Source organism: Malus sylvestris, chromosome 2 (genome assembly GCF_916048215.2).
Source record: "Malus sylvestris chromosome 2, drMalSylv7.2, whole genome shotgun sequence".
NCBI classification, from domain to species: domain Eukaryota; kingdom Viridiplantae; phylum Streptophyta; class Magnoliopsida; order Rosales; family Rosaceae; genus Malus; species Malus sylvestris.
In genome coordinates, this window is record NC_062261.1 from 34,622,626 (window position 1) to 34,641,818 (window position 19,193).

Here is a 19,193-nt window from a genome sequence, read left to right on the forward strand (position 1 = left end):
ATTCGAACTTGTATGCATATATAGGGAGAGTACATATGTTTTAATCAATATGACCATGTTTGCTGGAACGATAAGGAATTATTAGCATAACAAATACACAGATCATGTTGGCAGCCTACCTTATGAGTTGGATGAGCGTGAATTCATACAGCTCCAATTCAGATAAGTTTGTTCATATGTGATTCTAATTAAAATGGAATGTTTATTCATTGATTTATGGCTTTTGAAAAAAAAAAAAAACGAACAAAATGAAATGATTTCGAAGAATTGGTTGAATCTGATTTTCTTCTTGGTCATAGTTAGTTGACAAATCAAAATTGTATAGAATCTTATTCCAAATTTAAACATTTGGAATTGTTCATCCTGCATGGAAAGAAATTAAATTTCATGCCATGGAAATTGTGGTCAAGGGATAAAATCGTTTGAAAAATATTCATAGTTCATGGAAAGAAAATCTGGATGTCAGTGAATAAGATTCTTGTTGTCCTTCATCCAAATATAAAAGACTGGTCAGTGGTTACGATCTTCAGCATCAAAACAAAACAATGGCACAGCACGGAGATCTCCTGGTTTCTTATGCTTTGTCAATGTCCATTATTTTCATACTCGTCGTGAGCTTACCGTGTGAAGCCGTCGATCATGGCGATAGAAAGACATATATTGTGTTAGAGTAAAATTGGCAGTTCCTAAACAAAACGCCTGAGTCTGTAATCTTAGACTAGTGCTTGTTTTCAGTTGTAATTATTTTAGTCTAAGTTTGTCTCACGTGCTCTCGATCACAAAATGGCAAGCGTTTCAGAGACATCCACTCAAGTAAGTTTGACATGCATATGCATTCACATGATATAAGTTTTTGTTCAATGGGCTGTTTAGCTTAAGTTTATAACAATTGAGGTTTGGGCTTTACATATTAATTAATTTGCTACGACTTCATTTAGCTTAATTAAAGGTCCATACATTAATATGAGAATTATATATTTGGAGTTAGATGCCATGCATTTAATATGTGGATAAATTTCGAATGGTCTTTAGTTTATCTCTTCACTTAGAGATCACTTCAAACTCTATTGGATTAGTTGTTTTAATTGATTAGGATGACAAGTCTGATCTTTCTTTTTTCTTCGGCCACGTGCTTAATCTAACCGACCTATATATATATAGATTCATCAGGTTAGGGTTTGTGGGTTGCTGCTCCGTATCAGAACATATATATACACTGAGAGCAGACATTTATTTGAGAGAGCATGCGTTAGGTTTTCAGAAGTCATCATCGTATCATAATTGTTGGTTTTGGTTGCTGCAGCATGCATTGGAATAGGCTTTGTTTTTGGGCTGTCGTTTTTGTGCTTTAAAGGGATATTTGAGCTTTAGTCAGCAACACTAGCAGCACGGCATATATTCCTTTAGTGTTTTTTTGTTGTCCATGCGCCGCATATTTATGTATTTATAAGGGAGGTCAGGAACTGTTTTGAGGGAAGCCGCATATGCATATAACCTGTTTTCCTTGTTGTAAGTTTGAGAGGCAACATCTTAGTGTTTTGAATAAGGAAAAATATTTTTGATATTGCTGCTGGCTTGTGGTTTCAACAGCATGGGTTTTTAAAAGAGAAAATATTGTTTTCATGCTGCTTTCATTTAAGTTTTTAATTGAATGTCAATTATGAAAATGTGCCTTGTGATTTTCGTAATTGATTGTTTTTTCAAATAAACACTTCATCATATAAACATTCTGCATGATCGAGTTAGCATCCTGCAAAGTTCGAGGGAAAGGTGATTGACGGCTGCGTTAGTGTCGTGCCACTTCAACTCGAAGACTGAAGAAAGATCGAGTAGCAAAGCGCGGAGACAAAGCTGCCAACTGGTATGAGTGTCTAGTTGATGAGTTTTGTAAGTCTTTATGTATTCTTTCTTTCTTAGTGCTTCCTGGCTTGGTAGCCCGAGGATTTTCCCAGTGGTGGGTTTTGCCTCGTAAAATCCTACATCATGTGTGCACATTTTATTTATCTTTATAATTGCATATGTGTAGGATAGTTTATATGTGATGTGAATGTGGATTAATTTGAGAATTGAAAATTAAATTGAAATTTGAATTGGACTTTTAAATTGGAACCTATTCAACCCCCTTTAGGTTAAACTAGTACCATCCTAGAACTTTCATATTGTGTACTTAGGATCACTTCCTAAGGATGACGTGTTCTCGCCATTGTCTCATCACATTGGTATTCTCGAAAGGGTTACCGAGAGTAGCTCTGCTTCGAATCTCTTAGTAAGAAGCTACAAAAGAAGCTTCAACGGATTCGCTGCAAAGCTCACTGACCGAGAAAGAGAAAGGCTTGCTAAGATGAAGGAAGTTGTCTCTGTGTTTCCGAGCACAACTTACAAACTCCAAACCACAAGATCTTGGGAGTTTTTGGGTTTCAATGAGAAACTCAAGCGTAATCCTACTGTCGAGAGCAATGTTATTGTTGGTGTCATCGATACTGGGATATGGCCTGAATCGGAAAGTTTTAGCGATGAAGGTTTTGGTCCAGCTCCAAAGAAGTGGAAAGGAGTTTGCAAGGGAGGCAAAAATTTCACTTGCAACAACAAAATCATTGGAGCTCGGTTTTACGTTGGTTCCTCAGCTAGAGATGAGATTGGTCATGGAACTCATACTGCCTCAACCGTAGCAGGAACTCCCGTAAAGGGTGTGAGCTTTTATGGACTGGCGCACGGAACTGCAACAGGAGGCGTTCCCTCTGCGAGAATTGCTGAATATAAAGTTTGCGGTTCTGACGAGTGCGCTACAGACAAGATATTGGCTGCTTTTGATGATGCAATTGCTGATGGAGTTGACATCATCACAATTTCAATTGGAAACTCAATTGTAGTCCCTTTCGATCAGGATCCTATAGCAATCGGTGCTTTTCATGCACTGGAGAAAGGGATACTAACCTCTCAGTCTGCAGGGAACGACGGCCCTTATATGGGTACTATATCAAGTGTAGCACCATGGATTCTTACTGTTGCAGCAAGTAGCACAGACCGTCACATCATTGACAAGGTTGTTCTTGGAAACGGAAGGACACTTGTCGGGAATTCTGTGAACGCTTTTGATTTAAATGGAACAAGTTTTCCCTTGATAGAAGGCAAAGACACGTCGAGTGAATGCGGCGATTGTGATGAAGGTTGCCTAGACCCTAAGTTAGTTAAGGGAAAGATTGTGGTATGTCGTTGGCCTATAGGCATTATCGAGGCTCGTCGAGTTGGAGCAATAGGTGCAGTAACTAACAGTACCATATCCGATGTTTCTCTCATTGTCCCACTACCTGCAGCATGTTTTAGAAGCAAAGATTTTGACGTTGTCAAGTCCTACGTCAACTCCACAGTCAAACCTCGAGCGAAACTACTAAAAAGTGAAGTCATAAAAGATCTTGCCGCACCTACAGTCGCTTCCTTCTCTTCACGGGGGCCCAATCGTATTTTATTTGAAATTATCAAGCCGGACATAACTGCCCCGGGGGTTGATATTTTGGCTGCATATTCACCTGTTGCTCCTCTCACAGAGAGCTTTGAAGACCGGAGGCACGTGAAATACAGTTTCCTATCTGGAACTTCCATGTCTTGCCCGCATGCTGCTGGTGTCGCTGCGTATATCAAAACATTCCACCCCAACTGGTCTCCAGCTGCCATCAAATCATCTATCATGACTACGGCTGGGCCTGCGAATGGCACTGACGATTCCTACACGCCCGCTGTATTTTCCTATGGTTCTGGGCATATCAATCCTCTAAAAGCTTTAAATCCGGGCCTTGTGTATGAAACTTCTAAGGATGATTACATTAAGTTGCTCTGCTCGATCTTGGACGAGTCCAAAGTTCGACTTATTTCTGGAGACAAACGCCCTTGCCCTGCAAAGAATGACAAAATATTGGCCAAAGATCTCAACTACCCTTCAATGGCTGTTAACATTCTTGCAGAGACTTCGTTTTCGATTCAGTTTCAAAGAACAGTTAAAAATGTTGGCCATGCAAACTCCATTTACAAGGCAAAGACCATCTCAAAACCAGGAATTAACATCAAGGTGGTGCCTCAAGTTCTTTCCTTTAAGTCTTTGAATGAGAAAAAGACCTTCAATGTGACAGTTTTCGGAAGAAGTATACCTTTACTTACGCGTGTATCTGCGTCGTTGGTGTGGACGGATGGTACTCACAGTGTTCGAAGTCCAATTCTTGTAAGCGCCACCAACTACAGCTCTTGATCACGAGTTCATCAATGGGGCTTCATACTCTACTAAATTTTCAGCATCACATTTTCCTTTACATGCAAGTATCTCACCACATTTTATTAATTTATGCGAAGCATTTCTTATTTGTGGAGCTTCTTGTTTTAATGCAAAGATCTCACTACAAGATCAAGTCCAGCCCCATTATTCACAACATCAACCTAATACAACTTCTTCCTAATATAGAACTAATAAAAACTGAATCGAGGGTCGCACTACAGAATAAGGGAAAAGGATCCGGGGATTATTTTCCTAGGGATCTTAGGGATCCAGTAATCGTGTCCGTTCATCATATATCGTGCGGTCATTTTTCGTTAGGTACTATTTATATTTGAATTTTAAATTATAAATTTTAAATGATTTCTGACCACACAATGTACGATGAACGGACACGATTACATAATTCATAAGGCGGGGATCCTTTTCCTATAATAAGGCATAAGGCATATATCAAAATGGGGAATTATTATTATTATTGTTTTTTAACCCAAAAAAAATTGATATGTATGGCAAACATATTGCTGTTGCTGCAAAAACGATAGCAGTAGAGTTAACATGGGGCCCCCAACACAAACTTTTTAACCAAGTTGGTTGTTAATGTGCGGGAAATAATTTTTAATTGAAAGACATATTTGTCGGGTTGTTCCCTGAACTAGGCATGATTGTCATGGCAAATCGACAAATAATTCTTAATATACTAAGCGCTCTTGGAGGATACAAGTAAAAAGAATTTTGGGACCTTATACTCATGAAAAGAAATTTGTATTATATATTTTTTAGTTTTAAAATAAATGACACATTTCTTGGAAAAACTTAAGTGTTGATTAAAACGCTTATTTTTTTATTAGCAACACATTATTTGATTTGTATATTTGATCTACAAATTTGTCCAATTAGCATTACTTATTTTTAAAACACTGTCTACGTGTGAGCCGCGCCATAAGCTACTAAACCCCACGGCTTGAGCTGTGCAATTAAGCCGAGACGAGCCAAAGTCCGAGAACCCAGCAGCGATCGGAGCGGCATCGTTTTAATGTCGTTCACCCCGTACCTTGATCTCTTCATCCTTTTCGTCGCACCTGTGAGATTTTACGGCAATGTCATTTGATATTTTTGGCCTAAACTGCGGTGTGATTCTACCGCCTAGCACCTAGGCTAGGCGCCATCTAGACCGAATTTTTTCAGACACCTGTGAGCCGTGCCATAAGCCACTAAACCCCACCGCTTGAGCTGAGCCGAGCCATAGTCCCAGAACCCAGCAGAGATCGACGCGACTTTGTTTCGATGTCTTTCACCCAACTCGATCTCTCCATCCTTGTCATCGCACTCTGGCAAGATCATTTGATCCCGACTACCAACAGTCGTTTATGGTACACCTGCGCTAGTCACTATGACCATGTTTGCAGGAACGATGAAGTTTCTAATATAAAACAAGGTAGTGTTAGGGAGACCAAATTTATAAACCGAATTTTGTAAATCAAATAATGTGGACGTTGATGATTGAATTATTACTTAAGTGTTGATTAACATGTTTATTTTTTATTGGTGACATATCATTTGGTTTGCAAATATTAGCATCACAAGTAGAAAGGATCTTGACAATCAATACGATAGGATTTGGAGGAGCGTGAATTCATACAGCTTCAATTCAGATAAGTTCGTTCATGTTGGAAGCCTACGATATGATCATATGTGATTCTAATTAAAATGGAATTGAAATGGAATGATTCATTGATACGGCTTTTGAAAACAAGAATAAAATGAAAGATTTCGAAGAATTGGTTGAATCTGACTTTCTTCTTGGTCATAGTTGACTAATCAAAATTGTGTAGAAGCTTAAATGCATTTAACATTTGGAATTCGTTCATCCTGCATGGAAAGAAATTAATTTCATGCCATGGAAATTGTGGCCAAGGAATAAAATCGTTTGAAAAATATTCATCCTTAAAGGAAAGAAAATCTGGATACCAATGAAGATAAGATTTTTGTTGACCTTCATCCTAATACATAAGACTCGTCAGTTGTCAGTTGTTACGATCTTCAGCATGGAAACAAAACAATGGCAAAGCACGGAGATCTCCTGGTTTCTTATGCTTTGTCCATTATTTTCATACTCCTCGTTAGCTTACCGTGTGAAGCCGTCAATCATGGAGATAGAAAGACATATATCGTATACTTAGGATCACTTCCTAAGGATGATGTGTTTTCGCCATTGTCTCATCACATTGGTATTCTCGAAAGGGTTGCCGAGAGTAGCTCTGCTTCGAACCTCTTGGTGAGAAGCTACAAAAGAAGCTTCAACGGATTCGCTGCAAAGCTCACTGACCGAGAAAGAGAAAGGCTTGCTAAGATGAAGGAAGTTGTCTCTGTGTTTCCGAGCACATCTTACAAACTCCAAACAACAAGATCTTGGGAGTTCTTGGGTTTCAATGAGAAGCTCAAACGAAATCCTACTGTTGAGAGCAATGTTATTGTTGGTGTCATCGATACTGGGATATGGCCTGAATCGGAAAGTTTTAGCGATGAAGGTTTTGGTCCAGCTCCAAGGAAGTGGGAAGGAGTTTGCGAAGGAGGCAAAAATTTCACTTGCAACAACAAGATCATTGGAGCTCGGTTTTACGTTGGTTCCTCAGCTAGAGATGATGTTGGTCATGGAACTCATACTGCCTCAACCGCAGCAGGAAATCCCGTAAGGGGTGTGAGCTTTTATGGACTGGCGCACGGGACTGCAACAGGAGGCGTTCCCTCCGCGAGAATTGCTACATATAAAGTTTGCGGTTCTAAGGTGTGCGCTACAGACAAGATATTGGCTGCTTTTGATGATGCTATTGCTGATGGAGTTGACATCATCACAATTTCAATTGGAAGCACAAGTGCAGCCCCTTTCGATCGGGATGCAATAGCAATCGGTGCTTTCCATGCACTGGAGAAAGGGATACTAACCTCGCAGTCTGCAGGCAATGGCGGCCCTTATGAGGGTTCTGTATCAAGTGTAGCACCATGGATTCTTACGGTTGCAGCAAGTAGCATAGATCGTCGCATCATTGACAAGGTGGTTCATGGAAACGGAAGGACGCTTGTCGGGAATTCTGTGAACGCTTTTGAATTAAATGGAACGAGTTTTCCGTTGATAGAAGGCAAAGATGCGTCAAGTGAATGTGGAGATTGTGATGCAGGTTGCCTAGATCCTAATTTAGTTAAGGGAAAGATTGTGGTATGTCGTTGGGCTTTTGATAGTATCGAGGTTCGTCGAGTCGGCGCAATAGGTGCACTAAGTGAGAGTATCATCCTTGATGATTCTGGCATTGTCCCACTACCTGCAGCAAGTTTTAGCAGCAAAGATTTTGACCTTGTCAAGTCCTACGTCAACTCCACAGGCAAACCTCGAGCGAAACTACTAAAAAGTGAAGTAATAAAAGATCTTGCTGCACCTACTGTTGCTTCCTTCTCTTCGCGGGGGCCTAATTTTATTTTACCTGCAATTATCAAGCCGGACATAATTGCCCCGGGGGTTGATATTTTGGCTGCATATTCACCTGTTGCTCCTCTCACAGAGAGTGTTGAAGACCGGAGGCATGTGAAATACAGTTTCCTATCTGGAACCTCCATGTCTTGCCCGCATGCTGCTGGTGTCGCTGCGTATATCAAGACATTCCACCCCAACTGGTCTCCAGCTGCCATTAAATCATCTATCATGACTACGGCTGGGCCTGTAAATAGCACCGACGGTTCCTACTGGCCTGGTGTATTTTCATATGGTTCTAGGCATATCAATCATCTAAAAGCTTTAAATCCCGGCCTTGTGTACGAAACTTCTAAGGATGATTACATTAAGTTGCTCTGTTCGATCTTGGATGAGTCCAAAGTTAGACTTATTTCCGGAGACAAACGCCCTTGCCCTGCAAGGACTGGCAAAAAATCGGCCAAGGATCTCAACTACCCTTCACTGGCTGGTAAAGTTGTAACACAGTCTTCGTTTTCGATTCAGTTTCAAAGAACAGTTAAAAATGTTGGCCATGCAAACTCCACTTACAAGGCAAAGACCATCTCGAAGCCGGGAGTTAACATCAAGGTGGTGCCTCAAGTTGTGCCTCAAGTTCTTTCCTTCAAGTCTTTGAATGAGAAAAAGACCTTCAATGTGACAGTTTCCGGAAGAGATATACCATCGCGTACGTATGTATCTGCGTCGTTGGTGTGGACGGATGGTACTCAATGCGTTCGAAGTCCAATTCTTCTAAGAGTCGTCCTTGCTTGATCAGGAGTTCATCAATGGGGCTTTGTTGCTGCAAATAAAACGTATTTTCTGATCGTATATCTTTCCATGTTCTTGAAAATCTGTTTGTAATTTATTATTTTCCTATAATTTTCAAAAAAAGAAACCAAACCTTTTAAATTTAACAGTTGTTTGTTAATGTGCAGCCAATAATTTTATTTTTTTAATTTATTTATTTTTCTTTTTCAAAAAGAAACTAACTGGTGGTTTCGTTGTTGCAATCAGCATTTTTTGGGACCAAAAAAACTCATAAAAGCATTTCACCCTCTTCTCACATTCATCGTGCCAACCAATAATTTTTAGTTGAACAGGTATGGCATGAAAAGTATAAATACGCTCTGTTTAGCAGATTTTACACGATATATATATATATGTGTGAACCCTAAAACAAATCATAGACACGCAAATGATTTCGTACCTCCCTCTATCTTATATAATATAAAATCTTTATATTTTTTTTTAACCAAACAGACATAATCAAAACCAAAAGAATAAAAAAATAAATAAAAAGATCAAAATAATAAAATAAAAATGCCTACCTTTGAAAATATAAAATCCTTATAATTTTTTTTTAACCAAACAGACATAATCAAAACCAAAAGAATAAAAAAATAAATAAAAAGACCAAAATAATAAAATAAAAATGCCTACCTTTGAAAACAAGCCTCCCCTTTCAAAAGCCATTTTCTCTCTCACAAACAAACACAACAGGATAAACGAAAAAAACAGTCGCTTTTGACAACACAACAAAATACCCACATCCCAACAAACGCCCGTATCCCTCGTCTTCTAGTTCTTCCTACCTGCCTACCTATATCTCTCCCAATCGCCATCGTCGCACACCTCTTTCCTCCACCGCCCTCAATCCGACGGTCATATTTTTTTTCCTCAGATCTGCCCATTGATTCTTCGGTTGACAGAAAATAATCAATTCATTCTTTGACATTTCTAATTAGCCCTAACTTGTGCGGTCAATTCTGCCCATTTCTCGATCGAATTCGAATTTGAATTCAAACCCTAGCGTTGCAAAACCCCCCATAAAGATAACAAGGGATTCAAATTCCCGGTTAGTTTTCATCTGGGTCGATGGCGGATCTCCAAAACAAGGTCGAATTGGCGGGTAAGCCCAAACCCACCTACTTCTTCAATCGATCGCTTAGCATGTACCCAACCCCCATGGATGCCCCTCAAAAGCCCCGTTTCCAGGCCACCATCGATCACCAGACCGATTCCTTCAAGAAATTCTACAATTCCATCGAGACGGTGCGGTCCGCCAGCAGCTCCTTCAAAGGGAAGGTCAAAAAGCTCTGCAGTTTTTTCGAAACGGAGAAACCCGTGTCACGAAACCCCGACGAGTCTAAATCCCTGACGGTCAAGCTACGACCGTCGAAATCAATGGCCTTGTCGAAATCCATGGCGCCCGATTTTCGGATCCTGTCAATACGGTTGCCAGGCACCGATGATCGGATAGTGGTGTATTTGACGAGTTTGAGAGGAGTTCGGAGGACATACGAGGATTGTTATGCTGTGAGGATGATATTCAGAGGGTTTGGGGTTTGGGTTGATGAGAGAGACATATCAATGGATTCGGCGTATCGAAAAGAGTTGCAGAGCGTTCTGGGTGAGAAGAATGTGAGTTTGCCACAAGTATTTATAAGGGGAAAGTATGTGGGAGGTGCTGAGGTAATCAAACAGCTGTTTGAAACCGGTGAATTGGCGAAAATACTTCAAGGGATTCCCACTCGGAAACCCGGGTATGTGTGCGAAGGTTGTGGGGATGCGCGGTTCGCGCCTTGTGTGAATTGCAGTGGGAGTAGGAAGGTGTTTGATGAAGATGAAGGAATGCTCAAGAGGTGCTCCGAATGCAATGAAAACGGTTTGATTCGGTGTCCTGATTGCAGTTGCTGAATTGTCAAACGCCACTTTGCTGCATACTCTAGACGCTCCGCTGTTCATAAATAAATACTCGAGAATAGTTGATGGTAATGCTTAATGATTTGTGGTTTTTTTTTGGTTGGCTGATTGTGCATCTGTAGGGAATGGATGTTCATTCACTCGTTGAACTGCATGTTGAATAATAGGGTTTACTATCGAAATGCAAATTAGTATGGGTACGTCTGATTGTATTATACAGTGGGGAGAGGTTTTATGCCCTCCCTAATGCTAATGTAAATATTAGTATTCCACTATCACTGCAAAGGGTTGCAAAACTGATGAAATGTATTGAGATTGGATTTATTTATGTCTTAATTATCCACTCTTGAATTTCTTTCGCATTCCATGCAGTTTCGCGTACATGTTTATGTGGGTATTTTTCTTGGTGGATGTGTTGATGATATGATGGTCTAGACATAAATAGAATTAGGATTTGGCCTTTGTGTTCGTATTCCCATTTTATTCACTCGTATGGAATTGGTGTAATTGTCTTTGTGAGTGATTACGGTCAAGTTGCTGCTTGGAATTCGACAACATTCATCTAGTTCATACGTTTTTCTTTGTATTGCTTGATATATATATATATATATATATATATATACATACATAGGACTTCTAGTTCTATGATTTGGTGTTATCTGTAGTTTAATGTGCTGATCTTTGAGGGTTGTAGCAATATGTTGACCTGAATGTCTGATGGATTTTGAACCTCTGATCCTTAGTACTTGGCGGGGATCAATTGTGATATGCCATATGTAATTTGGCAGTCTCTAATTGGTGGGTAATTGCCTAATTGGAAAGACCATATAAAAGGAGAAATGCAGTTTCAAGGAATTCATACTTATTTTCGGTTGTGCTACAGAATGAATTTGAAATTATATAAATGTATACGGTAATCTCGCAGATATACGAGTACATATATCACGGTACTTATATTGTTCTTAGACTGTCAATGAAAGACTGGATAGTGGTAAGATATGATTTTACCTTATTACCAAACGGAGGGTTCTTATCTGTTGTCGCTGATCTCTGTGAGAATTGAATGATCTGGTGCATTTTTTTTCGTTTCATTTCCTCTGCATTTTAAATAAGAGCTCTCGTAACAGGGTTGCGTTTTATCCTTTTTCAGTCATGAGCTTGATCTTGTGTACTTGTTCCTCTGTTGGGTTCATGTTGATTGTCGTCGGTGTTTACTGTGTTGTTTAGGACATGCTGATTTCAGAATTGTGCTTGTTGGAGTCTTAATTATGTAATCTCTTTACCCGTTTGCTTCATGCTGCACATATTTCTGGCCGAGGTATGATTACTTTTCGTTCGATGGATTCCATGGTTGTCATTTATACTTTAGGTTTGTTCATGACCTGTATGCAACTGTAAGTTATGGGAGTGTTCGTCCTACCTTGTGTTCTTTGGTCGGCTGGCATTTAGAAAATAGCTTTTGGACATCCAAACTTTGCTTGCCGACCAACTTGTGACTTTTTACATAGAATATGACCTTTACCCTTTTCTCATCTCTACTTTTGGATCCTCAAACTCTTTTACCTCTCATTCCTTTCCTTTCTCTCCTTCCTTCTCCTACTCTCTCCCTCCCTCCTCCAGCGGAACCTAAGCGAAGGATGGTGACCTTGCCGGCGTCCTAAAATCGACCGCTATGTTTTCAGAGATAAAAGATAATTTTTCTGTGTTCATGGTCACGATTTAGGCTAGACTCTTTCACCGTGCCCTTTTCTTCCCGAATTTATTTTCACAACCCAGCCAAATTCTAGAAAATATTGATATTGACACCTATAATTCTAAATTGTGCCATAGAAGTTAGAACCCTAGGTTTCTATACAGGTTGTATATGCAATTACAAATGTGAATGTTCGTAACTGCTTGAGCTATAAGTCACATACGGTGATTTATGGATTTAATGTAGATGTATGTGGACAACATTTCTTTCTGGCGTTTGATGAGCACATGATTAACAATTCTTGGTTTTATCTTGGGTGTTCTTTTGTGAGATTTTGTACACAAACATTACAAAGTGTTGCATCATTTGTAGATGCTTCTCATGAGAATTGCAAAAGCCAAGAAAATGCCTTTCTTGTATTTTAGGTTACCCTTTTGTTCTTTTGAGATGAATAATACTTGCATCCCATATGATGGGGATGAACATATCCCCATTTGCAAGTAACGCATCTTGATTGAATAAATCAACGATCGAAACCGTTCAATTTGTTAGTCTTCATTTGAAGATCACTCTTACAAAAATCAATCTAATTGGAGATCGTGTTATCATTCAAACATATCAATAAATGGACGGTTCATCATGAATATGCTATTTGGTACCTACAACTTCGAGTTGTTCTATATATTTGAATGACTAGAGTATGCTAAGTGGGCCAATGAACATCTTATTTAAATGAAATAAACATTTCTTATCTAGACCTAACCTAACTTCCTAAAATATCCTCATTCAAGATTATTAGATAAAATTAGCCTCGTATGAGCCGAGCTCAAGTGAGCTTAAAACATTCAAGCTCGATGCCAAGATAAAGGTGTTTCGAGCTGTCTACTATAAAATTCGCAAAAAGTTCAAACAAAGTTTTTTGAAATGATCGCATAATTATTTATTTTTTATTCGATATTATGCTTGTAACTTTGTGGGAGGCTAGGTCGACATAGATGAAGTCTGTAGCACGTCTTAGAAAAAGAGTCAATTTACTTCTTACGATAGGGCGACTGTATTGGTATCTCACGAACTTGACCAGTATGAAATACGAATGTTTAAGCTTGCTTGCTTGGTTTGTTTCTTTCATGAGTCGAGCTATGACAACAAGTCAAACATAAGTCGAACTTTGTGCAAGTTCAAGCTGGTCTACAACCCTAATCTTTCCATTTTCAGTGAATAGGGATAACAAGGCATTTGAAATACAAGATTTTATGCGTCAATTTATATAAAACGAAATTGTTGATATGAGATACTATAGTTTTGAGCCTAGCGTCCCCTTGCTCATTTTTTATTGTTTTTATTTTTTTTTATCAACGGGGAGAAAATCGTACACTTAATTTACTTAGCAGACAGAAAATAACTTACCAAATCTGCATTATACAACTCTGCAGCTTTAATGGAGATTAGATTTATGCCCTTATTAGTTTGTAGGCATGCCACCAAGAGAAGTCAAATCTAGGCTTTTTGCAACGTTTTTTTTGTAAGATCCCACATCGCCTAGGGGAGTGATCCTTATATGTATATTCTCGTCCCTATCTATTATGAGGTTTTTTGGGAACTCACTGGCTTCGGGTTCCATCGGAACTCCGAAGTTAAGCGAGATGGCGTAGTCGGGACCAAAAACAGACAATATCGTGCTACGGCGGTAGAGCGGGCCCGTGATGTGATGGACCCCGTGAAACACCCCAACCCCATTTTTATTTAAAAATTGTTTTAAAGCCTTAATTGGTGAGCCCGTGGGCCCACCTTGTTTTATTTTTTTGTGTTTTCCGGTCTCTCTCTCTCCTCTTTGCCCTTCCCTGTGTTCTCCCTCATCTCTCTCCCTCGCTGCAACTCCCTCTTCCCCGAGCAACACACTCAGCCATGCCATCTGCTGAGGACATCACCATCAAAACCTCCGTAGTTTTCTCTCTCCCGCTGTAGAAAGGACGACGAAATCCCTGGAGCCTCCGGCGAGCACCGCCCCTTTCGAGGCCATTTCCGACCAAACCACGGTGAGTTAGCCGGTGTGTAAGGTATCAATCTCTTCGTCTCGTCGAGTACTATAACTTTCCTTTTTGTTTCACTCAATTTCGTTTAAGTATTGAAGAAGTTATACTCATTTGAATCTTACCCAGTTTCCTGCGACCTCCAAGGCTTTTGATGCATTATCCAGCCAAACCATGGCGAGTTAGACGTCGTGTGAGGTACCATTCTCTTCGTCTCTTCGAGGGCTACAACTTTTGTTTTTGTCTCGCTTCATTTCATTGAGTTTTGATAAAGTTATGGCCATTTAAAGTTGGGTGGTTTTCCGGCCGAATTTCCGACCTTCTTCTTCGGCAAAACCAGGCCTCTCAGGCCGTTTAGAAACCCCACGGGCCTTAAGCCCGTTTTGCCTCAGCCCAAAACCCCAGCTCGTTTGGTTTTTAATTTTTGTTAATTGTTTTTAAAATCCAAAGGCCTCGGGCCTTATTTAGAATGGCCTTGGGCCGGTTTTTGCTAAAGGGCTCAAGCCCAGCCCTTTTTGGCCTTAAGGCCAGCTTGTGTGTGTGTGTGTGTGTGTGTTTGTGGTGTATGTGTGTGTGTGTTTGGGTTTAAGCCCAAACCTCATTTCCTCACCTTAAAGCCTTTTCACCCTGAAACCCTTTTAACCCAAAAACCCTAGGTTTCTAAAACCCAATAGATCTTAATCCTATTTAAGCTAAACCCTAACCCGGATTTCAAGCTTAAAACCCGTTAGACCTAATTTGACCGTTGACCCTCGGTCAGCGTTGACTTTAGGGTTGACTTTTCGGGTTTTCGTCCGGGACCCACCTTAGGGTAATTCGATGTTCTGAATCCGTTTCCAAAGTCCGTTTTTCCAAATTCAATCGTTTAAGTAGAGTTTGACTAAATGTGCTATCTATGTGCTTAGGGGCAATTATTGTGACGTTTCCGTCTTCGCTAGTGGCGCAGCTTTTGTCAACTAAGTACAGTGAGTGGACCCCTTCTAAAATTACATGATTTTATAGTTTAATTGCATAAATGATTAGCATGCCTATGAGTTTATGATTTGATTTATGTGAAGCCTGTTTATTGAATATATTGGTTTCATCTCGTGTTTTTGTGAGGAATAAATTATTAGCCTATATTGAGCTATATTTTGATATATCTTATTTCTATAAAAACCATGAACTGGTAGACTATCCGATGGATGACGATAGGATGCTAGAACATGTTTTCAAAACCCCTCTTTATAGTATAGACGATGGATGACTTTATACTATAAAGTGGTTATTTATGAGAGACGTAACTATTTATGCGTACCTAGTAGACACTATGTCGCCTGGGGCGAGGATCTGGTGTTGGCAATTAGGTCGGGAGAAATAATCCCTAGTGAAAGGCTGAGGGACATGGTGACAGGCACTGGGCCGGGAGGGAGTTATCTCTGGCTACGAGCACAGGGATTTAGGTGCAGGCATTGGGCCAGGAGTTATATTTATTCAGTGATCTTTCTAGCAGCACACCGCGTTTACGAGACGATTTATGATGCGTTTACTGTTTTGATTTCCGCGATGTGACTTTTGAGATATTTTGGCATGTTAGGATTTTTATTAAATCCATCACTTATTATGCTAGTAGTTTTCATTATATATAAACTGTGGGGTTAGTACATTGATAACTGTTTTATTATTACTGTATATATATGAACTTGGTCCACTCACCTTTGTTTTGCGCCCCCATTCAGGACTTAGAATCAAGACACCTAATCCCGGCGTGAAGACACTTCTGCAGTAGCATCTTCGGATCCTCTCGATGTAGGACCCACTTCTTTATTCATTCAATTTTATCTTAATTCTTTTTAGTGATTATGTTTAGTTGTATGCTCTGAGCACGTTCCTAAAAATTTTAACTCATTGTATTTTAAATTCATAACCCTTATTTATTTCTTATTCTTAGCTTTTGTATCAATTAATGGCTTTCGTCACCCTCGGTGTCGGCCATCACGTGTCTATCCTGATATTCAGGGAATATCAAGGTCGGGGCGTGTCACCCCGGGTTGGGATGTGACATTTTTAATAATGATTAGGGCCAGGATCAAGGCTAAATTAGTCAATGAACGTAAAAGGAAGTAAAATCAGAATACAAATTAATGCAGATGAAAGTTTTCTGTCCTTCATTTTGCTATAAGGTACTCGTCAATGGCTGCGGTTTCAGCATCGAAACAATGCCAGGGCACGAAGCTCACCCGGTTTTTTATTCTTTCTCCATTGTTCTTGTTCTCGGCATGAGCTTAGCTAGTGAAGCCGTCGATCAAGAAGATAGAAAGACATACATTGTGTACTTGGGATCGCTTCCTAATGATGAGGTGTTCTCGCCATTGTCTCACCACATTGGTATTCTCGAAAGCGTTGTGGAGAGTAGCTCTGCTTCGAATCTGTTCATCAGAAACTATAAGAGGAGCTTCAATGGATTCGCCGCCAAGCTCACTGACCGAGAAAGAGAGAGGCTTGCTAACATGAAGGGAGTAGTCTCTGTGTTTCCGAGCAGAAGCTACCAACTTCAAACAACAAGGTCTTGGGACTTTATTGGGTTCAATGAGAAGATCAAACGAAACTCTACTGTCGAGAGTGATGTCCTTATTGGTGTGATCGACAGTGGAATCTGGTATGAATTGGAGAACTTTAAAGACAAAGGTTTTGGTCCTGCTCCCAAGAAGTCGAAAGGTGCTTGTGAAGGCGGCAAAAATTTCACTTGCAATGACAAGATCATTGGAGCAAGGCATTACAATTCATCATCGGCGAGGGATGAGGCAGGTCACGGAACCCACACTGCCTCAATAGCAGTTGGGAACCCCGTTAAGGACGTGAGCTTTTATGGACTAGCACAAGGCACTACAAGAGGAGGAGTTCCCTCTGCAAGAATTGCTGCATATAAAGTCTGCAATCATGACGAGTGCTCTTCGGAGGCAATCTTGGCTGCGTTTGACGATGCTATTGCTGATGGAGTTGACATCATTACAATTTCAGTTGGAAGTGGTACTGCTGCTGATTTTGACCAGGATGCTGTGGCAATTGGAACTTTCCATGCAATGAAGAAAGGGATACTAACGGCACAATTTGCAGGCAATGAATGTCCCAACCTGGGTACTGTATCAAGTGTAGCGCCCTAGATACTTACAGTTGCAGCAAGTAACACAGATCACCGGATCATTACCAAGGTTGTTCTTGGAGATGGAAGGACACTAATTGGGAGTTCGGTTAACACTTTCACAACCAATGGAACAAGTTATCCCTTGGTATATGGAAAAGATGCGTCAAGTAAATGCCAGGAATTGCTTGCTATGATGTGTCTAGAAGGATGCCTAGACAGTGATTTAGTTAAGGGAAAGATTGTAGTATGTGATCAGCTCAATGGACATACAGAGGCTCGTCGATCTGGTGCGAAAGGTTCAATTTTAAGGGATGCTTTGAGAAGTGATGTTGCTTTTATTGTCCCACTGCCTGCAACAAGATTAAACTACAAAAACTATGAAGTGGTGAGGTCCTACCTCAACTCCACAGACGATGCTCGAGCCAAGATATTCAAAAGTGAAAGCGTAAAAGATCCTGCTGCACCAATTGTTGCTTCCTTCTCCTCACGGGGACCAAATATAATTTTACCTGAAATTATCAGGCCAGATATAAGTCCCCCAGGAGTAGATATTTTGGCTGCATTTTCACCCGTTGCTCCTGTCCTCTCAGATACCCCAGAAAACAAGAGGCGTGTAAAATACAGCATACTATCTAGCACCTCCATGTCTTGCCCCCACGCTGCCGGTGCAGCTGCATATGTTCTAACATTCCACCCACACTTGTCTCCAGCAGCCATCAAATCGTCTCTTATGACTACAGCTTGGCCCATGCATAATTCTGACAATTATTATCCTGGTGAATTTGCTTATGGTTCTGGACATATCAATCCTTCAAAGGCTGTACATCCGGGTCTTGTCTACGAAACTTCTAAAGACAATTACATAAAGTTTCTCTGCTCGACCTTGGACAAGGCCAGAGTTAGACTTATATCGGGAGATAACAGCTCTTGTCAGACAAGCTCTGACAAAGGATCGGTGAAGGATCTCAATTATCCTTCACTGTTACACCATTGAAATCATCTAACATTAAATTTAGCAGAACAGTTAAAAATGTTGGCCTTCCAAACTCCACTTACGAGGCCAAAATCCTCCCAACTATGGAAGTTGAAATCAAAGTGGCGCCTAAAGTTCTTTCCTTCAAGTTGTGGAATGAGGAGAAAACTTTCACTGTGACCGTTGTTGGGAATGATTTGCCTAATGCATCACATGTGTCTGTGCCACTGGTTTGGTCCGATGGAACTCATACTGTTACAAGTCCAATCCTTGTACGCAGCTCACACAATTTATCATAACTGCATTGTTTGTATTTCATAACATCTTTGTTGCAAACCTAGGAAATTTTTTTATTGTAATGACACATTTTCCTACCTACTACTCAGTTACTGTGATAAATAAAACCATAACCATGGAGCATTTGTTACTAAAAACCTAGAGACTGATTATCCAAAAGAAAATATCTTCGTTAATACAAGTCCTATGGTAACAAAAATCTTTAACCTATGTTGTTTCTGTCTTTTGAATATTAAGAGATTGTGGGAGGATAAAACCTAATTTCGACTCATGGGCCGATCATCTAAGGAAAAATAGTTGTGCAGAATAAAAAGCTCACAAGAAATAAGCACAAGGGCGCGTGCCGAGGTAACTACCCCACTATGGAAGAGAAGTGGGAGAGGAAGACCGGTCATGGGACTTGTTCCCAAAGCATGTAGTGATATGACGATGACCACTAAGGAAGTGGGGAAGGAAGACGATCGTGGTACTTGAATCTCAAGTACAAAATCCTATAAATAGGGAGAGAAGCAAAAGAACCAGGTACGTGAGGAGTACCCGAGAGAATCCAGAAAATAGAAATTGATCGACTGACTTGAGCGTCGGAGTATCTTCTGCAGGTACCCCGCCCGACCAAAGCTGCGGA

General features: G+C 40.2%; 3 protein-coding genes and 1 pseudogene across 3 annotated transcripts; all 4 read left to right on the forward strand.

The window, feature by feature from the left end:
• The first annotated feature begins 783 nt into the window (after nt 1-783).
• LOC126603391 (subtilisin-like protease SBT4.4) lies at nt 784-4,240 on the forward strand. The gene is made up of 3 exons (XM_050270224.1): nt 784-813; nt 2,150-3,128; nt 3,168-4,240. The coding sequence occupies exons 1-3, from the start codon at nt 784-786 to the stop codon at nt 4,238-4,240; spliced, it is 2,082 nt and encodes a 693-aa protein (XP_050126181.1).
• Nucleotides 4,241-6,323: 2,083 nt separating this feature from the next.
• Nucleotides 6,324-8,519, forward strand: LOC126603401 (subtilisin-like protease SBT4.6). Its single transcript, XM_050270233.1, has one exon. It carries the CDS (start codon nt 6,324-6,326, stop codon nt 8,517-8,519), a length of 2,196 nt encoding a protein of 731 aa, XP_050126190.1.
• Nucleotides 8,520-9,245: 726 nt separating this feature from the next.
• LOC126588203 (uncharacterized protein At5g39865-like) lies at nt 9,246-10,813 on the forward strand. The gene has a single exon (XM_050253279.1). It carries the CDS (start codon nt 9,624-9,626, stop codon nt 10,443-10,445), a length of 822 nt encoding a protein of 273 aa, XP_050109236.1. The 5' UTR covers nt 9,246-9,623; the 3' UTR covers nt 10,446-10,813.
• Nucleotides 10,814-16,372: 5,559 nt separating this feature from the next.
• Nucleotides 16,373-18,758, forward strand: LOC126603409 (subtilisin-like protease SBT4.3; annotated as a pseudogene).
• The last annotated feature ends 435 nt before the right edge of the window (nt 18,759-19,193 follow it).

Bases quoted from the DNA above. Each gene is read 5' to 3' on its own strand.
- LOC126603401 (XM_050270233.1), top strand. From the start codon at position 6,324: ATGGCAAAGCACGGAGATCTCCTGGTTTCTTATGCTTTGTCCATTATT.
- LOC126588203 (XM_050253279.1), top strand. From the start codon at position 9,624: ATGGCGGATCTCCAAAACAAGGTCGAATTGGCGGGTAAGCCCAAACCC.
- LOC126603391 (XM_050270224.1), top strand. From the start codon at position 784: ATGGCAAGCGTTTCAGAGACATCCACTCAA. The intron at 814-2,149 runs GTAAGTTTGACA...GTACCATCCTAG, and splicing joins TTTCAGAGACATCCACTCAA to AACTTTCATATTGTGTACTT. The intron at 3,129-3,167 runs GCAAAGACACGT...ATTGTGATGAAG, and splicing joins AAGTTTTCCCTTGATAGAAG to GTTGCCTAGACCCTAAGTTA.